This window comes from Meles meles, chromosome 2 (assembly GCF_922984935.1).
Source record: "Meles meles chromosome 2, mMelMel3.1 paternal haplotype, whole genome shotgun sequence".
In the NCBI taxonomy this organism is placed as follows: domain Eukaryota; kingdom Metazoa; phylum Chordata; class Mammalia; order Carnivora; family Mustelidae; genus Meles; species Meles meles.
In genome coordinates this window covers 186,776,325-186,783,946 of record NC_060067.1, presented here as the reverse complement: position 1 = coordinate 186,783,946, position 7,622 = coordinate 186,776,325, and the positions used below count along the sequence as shown (strand labels likewise).

Genomic DNA, 7,622 nt, shown 5'->3' with positions numbered 1-7,622 from the left:
GCAGGGGTGGTGGAGCGCTTGGGGTCAGGCCGCCGCACTGACTGGTTTGGGCGTCGGGACCGTGAAGGTAGAGCTCCGCGTCCCGGGCGGCTACTTTCCTTTTTAGCTGCCCACAGTCATAGTGTTTCGCCCAGGACCCAAGGACCCCTCAACCAGGCTTGCTTAGAGAAGACGCGGCCCCCCAGCACTTGGGACGCGGGAGTCTCGGACTGCTCCTCCTGTCGCTGGGGAACCGCCGGGTTGGGCAGCTGGGAGAAGCAGGCCAGAGCCTTCTAGAGCCTCGGGCCCGGGGACCCGTGGAGGATGAGCTGGCTCTTTCCCCTGACCAAGAGCGCCTCCTCCTCCGCAGCTGGGTCCCCCGGTGGCCTCACCAGCCTCCAACAGCAGAAGCAGCGCCTCATAGAGTCCCTCCGGAATTCACACTCCAGGTGACTGGTCGCTGCCTTTCCAACTGGAGGAAAAAGTAGGGCGGGAGGGTGGGCTCCTCATAGCTACACGTTGCTCCTCAGAGCTACTGCCCCACAGCTGCCTCCTTTTGACATACCTCCCTTCGTCTTGGTCATACGCTTGCTCTTCTATCCCTAACCCATGTAAAGGATTTTCCTCCGGACCTTTTCTCCCTCCTTCTCGCCTCACCACGGCTCAGGTCTTCCAATTCTGACTTTCTCATCCCTCGTCACTGACACATCACTTTTGGCTGTAATCAGTCTTGTGGTCTGTATCCAGTATCCCTCGTTTTACACTGCTTCTTCACTAGCCTTTCCTTTTGCCTGCCTGGTTGCCACATTAACAGAATTGCTAAAGTACTGTACTTGGCTAAAAAGAATTGTAAAGAGTAATCTCCAGGTTTCACAGAGTGTAAAATTTTGGGGGTGGTGGTGAAGAATAGGTGTTGTAACATAAAAGGAAAGAGAAGCCAAAGGTCTTATCAGCGAATTCTTTTTGGTTGGGAATGACATAATCTTCTTAAGTCTTTAAGATTTACCCGGTTCCAACAGCCTCGTCCCAATCTGGCATACTAGTAGTCTCTACATCTCTCACTTTATTATTCTTACTCCCAAATCGAGGAATTGCCTTATATTCCTGTTAATCTGTTGTTTTCTTGTGAGTTGTTCCTTTTCAGCACGGTCTGAAATATGTTGCAATTCAAATTATTTCAGCTGTTTTTACTGTAAACTTAAGCCTTTTATATTGCAAATCTTTGTGACCTCTCATGGTTTACAAAAATTAGAACTGCCTCCTTTTATGGACTTATGCAAGTTTATTTACTTAACAGTGTCACAGCACATCTTTGTAAAGATGCCAACATCAGTCAACACTCTTTTTAAAATAGACTTTTCATGAATTTAAAAAACGTGTATTTTGAGACAGTAAAAATAATTCCTGTTGAATGAACTTTTAGGGGCCATTTTATCTGTTACTCTCAATAATTTTTCCCAAGAAAATTTCCCAAGGAAAAAAGTTACAGTGTAGAATAGTTTTAAATTAAATATGTTGTTAGAAGAAAAATTACTACAAAGTTAGAATAGCTAAAACAAGGGCTATTTGCTTATTGAACTTCAGATGTTTCTTGATTCTTTGTCTCAATTCTGCTTGTTCAGAACTTTCGAAGTATTCAACAGAAGATTGGCATGCTCTTTGTTTTAAAGATGGCTTTCTTTCTGGAAAATTAAGTTCACAGAGTTCTACAAATCAGCCTTAACTCCTTCTTTTATTCAAGTCCTAGTGTCCTAACCTGTAAGAACTACTCTTAAAAGATAGGCTTATAAAATAAGTTGACTCATTTTGAACAAGCATAACAAAAGTTTGTCTCCTTAGAAAATAGCAGCTTAGAAGATTGTTTTTATTATTGTATTAGTACTACTAGTATAGCCAAAATACTCTTTAGAACTACACCTTTGGAATTAATTGCCTTTAGGCCTGTAGTATATTCTGTTAAATATTCTCACTGCTGGTAAATTTTCATTCTTTAAGATTGGATTGGACTTTTAAATTGTTTAAAGCCTCTTGCTGCTAAGATTAGTAAATAAGGGAAGTCACTGCTCTGAAACTTCTTGTGTGTTTTTTTGGCCTCCCTAATAAGGTGACATTCTAAAATAAGAATTGTTAATCTAAGTAGTTCTGGAATTGGCTTTAACTTTTAAGTTCTTTTATAAGAAGCCTTGTAGTTTTATTTTATTGAAATATTTCACATTTATAAACTATGCTTGGATTATTTTGGAGACAAGTAGGTCATGTCCTTTCAGTTTTCACAGAATGGTACGATGCTGGGAAAAAAGTGTCATTCAACTATTCTTGTTAAATCTGCCAATTCAGCATTTTTTTAAACTTTTTTTTTTTTAAATATTTTTTATTTATTTGACAGAGAGAAACCACAACTAGGGAGAGACGCAGGCAGAGAGAGAGGAGGAAGCAGGCCCCCCGCAGAGCAGAGAGCCCGATGTGGGGCTCGATCCCAGGACCCTGGGACCATGACCCGAGCTGAAGGCAGAGGGTTAACCCACTGAGCCACCCAGGCGCCCCCCAATTCAGCATTTTAAAGCTAGTTCATAAAAATGATCTCTGTGTGCAGTATATGACAATATGTTGCTTGGGTAGCCAAATTTCAGTACCATAACTTATACTTAAAAAGATTGTTGTGCAGTAAGACACTGTGATTGGTGATTTTGAAGGTGCATTCTGCAAAAGTTGAAGGAAAGTGTCAGATGATATTTTGATGAATAATACAAAAACTTCCTAAATTATGAATATCATTATCTTGTTGCATGGGGCCCACTCCTCTAATGTTTTATATTCTGCCCCTTCTTCAGATGTAAGATCAGCAGCTCTTTCCTAGGAAGGAAAGGATTCAATTTCTGCCCTCCTCAGTAACCCCATTCTCTCTTATACCTTCCAACGCTTATCTTCTTTTTTAACTCCTTGTAATTTAAAAAATTCCATTGTAGGAAATAGTCTGTTTGATTCCCTTCCTCAAATGAATGTAAGTGTAAACTCCTTTTCTAGTTACCTTAAGAAATTCTTACCTCACCTTTAGCAGGCGTCTCCTCAAGATTAGTTGAATTTTATGTGTATTTCCTCATGTTAATCTTACTGGTAAGGCAGGGCAAATAGGAAACTATCATAGGTGACAAAAGTTTTAACCAAAGCATAATAACATGTTTGTCTACTATGAAAATAGAAACTGAAAGTTATGAGACTAGGCTCAAGTGATATATTCCACCTTCTGAATAACAGTCGTCACAGTATTCAGTTTACCACTAACTTTCCTGTCTTTGTAGGCAGGAGTAGAATTAGTTCTGTTGATTCTTCTTCTAAAGAAGTTCATTCTGAAGGACATTTGGTTTCCCACCCAAATCCATTTTCCCGGACTTGAAGGAACACTAGTTTTTATTCGGGTTCCCAGTATGCAGGATCATATACTTAAGGGAGGCTGTGCTCAAATAGTGATTTATGCCAGTCATTCACTGCCAGTTACTGTGAAAGCAGGATTCTTAACCTAAGCTTGTTCGATGGGAGTTGAAGGAGAAGTCTGCTGGGGAGCTGCTCAAAACTCATTTTCTGAGTAATAGAGGTGTTTTGAAAGGAAATTCTTATGTTTTGGATATGGGTACATGGGACATCTGGAACTGCTTGGATCATGAAAAATAGGCTGACTACTGAATGTGGTAGAGTAGAAAAAGGGAATGTCCATGACAATATTGTGATACCAAATTAACCAGGTTTGGAATCTTTGATGCCTCTGGACTTAGTCCACTTTAAGTTTGGTAACCCCTCACTGTTTAAGCCACTTTGAACCTGGGTTTTCAGTTACTTGCAATTGAAAATATCCCAAGTGTTACTCACTAATCCCAATATTTGAAGATTCTTCAGAAGTGAAGCTGTTAATTATTTCCCTACATTGTACTATAATCAAAAAATGCTAAAAACTGATGGTCTTAACAGTTAACCATTTTGACTGTCCTGGCTTCTCTTTTTAACAGTATTTAAGTTAATTAACTTCTTTTATTTCCTTAGCTCTAAAACAGTAACCTGGAGCTGTGCTGGGAATGGTAATTAACTATGTAAACTCAGTCATACCAATAGTAATCTTTATTACCTTTTACTTAGGGGTATCAGCTCTCTCAAGTAAAGGACTTCTACGTTCATTTTAATAATTACATGGTAATTCTGGTGCTATTTTTATTTTATATTTAATAAGGAAATCTAATTTGGGAGTTATGTTTGTCAGAACTAATTGTTCTCTCTCACTCTATTACAATGAAGTCTTCATGAATAGTCTTAATGAAAGAGGCTCTGAACCAGAAGTAAGAAGACACTGATGTACCATTAACTCGCAGGGCAACCTTGGATGCTCACATAACCTTAATAGGCCTTAGGACCCTTGAAGTAAAGGATTAATTGTTTGATCTCTTATTGCCCTGCCCAACTCTGAAAGTCTGTATTGCTTCCTCAGATTCCTGGATGTGAACACTCTCTTAGAGATAAGAGACAAAATGAATTCGAGCAACATAAATGGAAGTAAACAAAAATTATGCCCTAGGAAAAGCAGCATGACTTAGGTGAATGAAAGCTTTGTAATCAAACTGACCTGGATTCTCATTTGGCTCTGACACATGATAGCAATGTGACCTTTTGGCAAGTTACTCAACTTCTCTGAGCCTCCAGTTCCCATTTGTAAAATCAGGAATTATGTTTCCTATCATGAAAGACTGTTAATATTTATGTGATATTTATGAGCATTTATTAGAGTACCTGGCACATATTAAGCATATGACAAATTATATTCCTTCTTTCCACTGCATAGATCAATAGGCATGGAACCTTTGCCTCTTATCCTACATGCTTCTTCTCAGCTTATTGTTTGTGAATCCCTCACAATCTCACAGCTCATTTGCCTATGGCAGGAATACTTCTGACTTGCCATTCAATAAGCAAGTCCATTTCAGATAGCTTTCTCACATGAAATGTACCTGTTTTGAAGGATTTTAGATATAATACATGAAAGAAACTAGCAGGTACTTGGCAAATAGTTATTTTTGTTTCTTAAAAATAATGGTGCCAATCTGCATAGTCTTTAAGAATTGTTTTGGAATTTTCTTTTCCTTGAATACCATTATTCATTCTGATTGCCCAATCCTTTAGCCTTATAACTTCCTCAGAGAGGAAGTTGTCTTCCGTATAGCTATTAAGTTTAACCGCTTGTTCACAGTTAATAAAACTTTCTCCTCTAAACTCATGGGTTTCTGAGTAAGCCTAAATTCCGTAAGTTTTTATCTATAGATTTTATTGTTGGCTCAAAAGGACTCATACACATAATTGGTAACACAACAGATTTGTAATGAGAAGATATGTGTTGTTTTAACCTGTTCAATATTACATACTTTTAAAAATATGGATCCATAGCTGACGTTTATAATTCTGAGATTTTTCATTAAAATATCCAAATTTTCAACTTTCAAAAAGAACAAGACTTTATTTAGGGCAGTTTTAGGTTCACACAAAATTAAGTAGCACATTTAGAGATTTCCTGTAGAACCCCTGCCCCCCTCCAATTTTTCTTTTAAAATACAAAGATCTGGAAGCTCTGACAACAGTTCTTCCACATAGCAACATTTGCTTTGAGCGGAAAAGTAGCTGCCTCATTTACTGGCAGAAATCCTGTCTCCATTTTCCTGGTTTGGGATTACTCCCTTTTGTGCTACAAGCAACGGTATGTTATCTTTTAGGTATTTGAGATTAAAACTTCTCTGTGGAAGGAAATCAACTTAACTTGTTACAATAAAAAAAATCCTATAAGAAGTTGCTATGCCTACTGAAGCTGTAGAAATCTACAAAACGTCAACACTGTGACTCTAAAAAGGGACATTGTGCTCTTAGAGTGAACTTTAAAATTATGTATGTCAAACAGTCCCATAATTAAGTTGATCGTAATTTGATACATTAAATCATATAGTCCGTTTATAACTCATGATTAAATATTACAGTTGCACAGTATATGAGATAATGAATCATATTATCATTTAAGAAAATCTTACCTGTATAGATCATAACACCTCAAGTACTCTCTTTAGTTAATTTTCCCCTTAGTAGTGTCAGTCCATACTTGCTTAAAAGAATTAACCACACAAGCAGTCATTTCTTCATTGCTAGTTTAATCCAGCCACATCTACTCGTCCGCTTGTGCCCCTCAACTTCTTCCAAGCCCTATACTGTCTGTTACCTAAGCCAAAAACCTGGTCATCCTGTTTCCACTCAGTCTATCCCTACTACCACTGGGTTCTAACTATTTTCTCTGCCTTCAGTCTCGATTTTTTTTTTTCCCCACATGGCCATCAGAGTACTCTTTCTAAAATTCAAATATGACTCGTGTACTCCTTACAGTAGTTTCTTAACTCTTGCTCAGAAAAGCCCAGCCGCCTCAGCTTAATGCCTGGTTTTCACAGAAGATGGTGATGTGACTAATGGAAGCAGTCAGCAGACTGTTAAAAAACAAAATTCAATTGAGTTAAATTTGAAGATCTAGTTGGCTTTACTTAATGATTCATGAATTGGGCAGCATCACATCTAGCAAGTAGAGGGGAGCTCCAAGGAGTTGTTCCAAAGGGAAGGTTTTTTGTAGTAAAGAGAGTGGGGCAGGGAAGTTATTAGCAAAAGTAAAGAACTGTTCCAGGTGAAGTCACTTTCCCTTGTGGGGAAGGGCAAGGAGTTTTATTGGATTACTTCTCTTCCTTTGGGGATGGAGAGGGAGGGTCCATATGATAGATTACTTCATTAGTGCTGATCAGGAATTTTCTGGAGGCAAGGTGACTTGGCATGAGAAGCTCCTTTTTAGCCTTTGGTTTTCTTTTTAATAATTTCTCCCCTTTTGATCAGACTTTCAGCTTAGCTAAGGGACTTAGTCAAAATTTAAGGCTTTAGCGCTGCTCTCAGCCATGGCTCTGAAGTTCTCCCAAGTTTTTGTTGCTTCTTCTTATGACATCCATAGGTCATGACTTTATTGCTTAACACCTTGGTATTGTAACCCAAAACTGGGTCCATGTCTTGGTGGGCGTCAGCAAAAGTACAACCATGTTGAAGAGTGGAAAAGGAGAAATTTTACTTGCAACAGGTAAGGAAAATACTGGGAATATTTCCCAAAGCATTGTCTCTCTGAACAACAAAATTAGGGAAGTTTTGTTTTGTTTTATTTTTTTTATTCATTTATTTGACAGAGAGAGAGAGAGGTCACAAGTAGGCAGAGAGGCAGGCAGAGAGAGAGGGAGAAACAGGCTCCCCACTGAGCAGAGAGCCCGACGCGGGGCTCGATCCCAGGACCCTGAGATCATGACCTGAGCCGAAGGCAGAGGCTTAAACCACTGAGCCACCCAGGCGCCCAAATTAGGGAAGTTTTTAAGCTAAGGGTGCATACATATTGGTGGAGGTACTTTTCAAAGGGGGATTCAGTACAGAATTAGGGCAAAAGTCATCCTAAGTTGGAAGAGTCCAAGTCCTAGTTGGTTGACGTTAAGAGAGCCAGCAAGGGTCAGCATCATGAATTCTCTAGCTCTAGTTAGCACGTTGTTGAGTGCTCAAGGTGGGGGGAGGGGAATTAAAACAAAACAAAACAAAAAAAACGACTTAAG

General features: G+C 39.0%; 1 protein-coding gene across 2 annotated transcripts in view; it reads left to right on the top strand.

The window, feature by feature from the left end:
- VPS37A (VPS37A subunit of ESCRT-I) overlaps positions 1–7,622 on the top strand; it is a 51,888-nt gene continuing 44,266 nt past the window's right edge. The window contains exon 1 of one of the 2 annotated variants that reach the window (XM_045998401.1): positions 1–428. In XM_045998401.1, coding sequence (XP_045854357.1) covers positions 304–428 — 125 coding nt within the window. In that variant the 5' untranslated portion in view covers positions 1–303. The remainder of the gene's footprint in view (positions 429–7,622) is intronic. The other variant, XM_045998402.1, reaches the window with a different exon arrangement.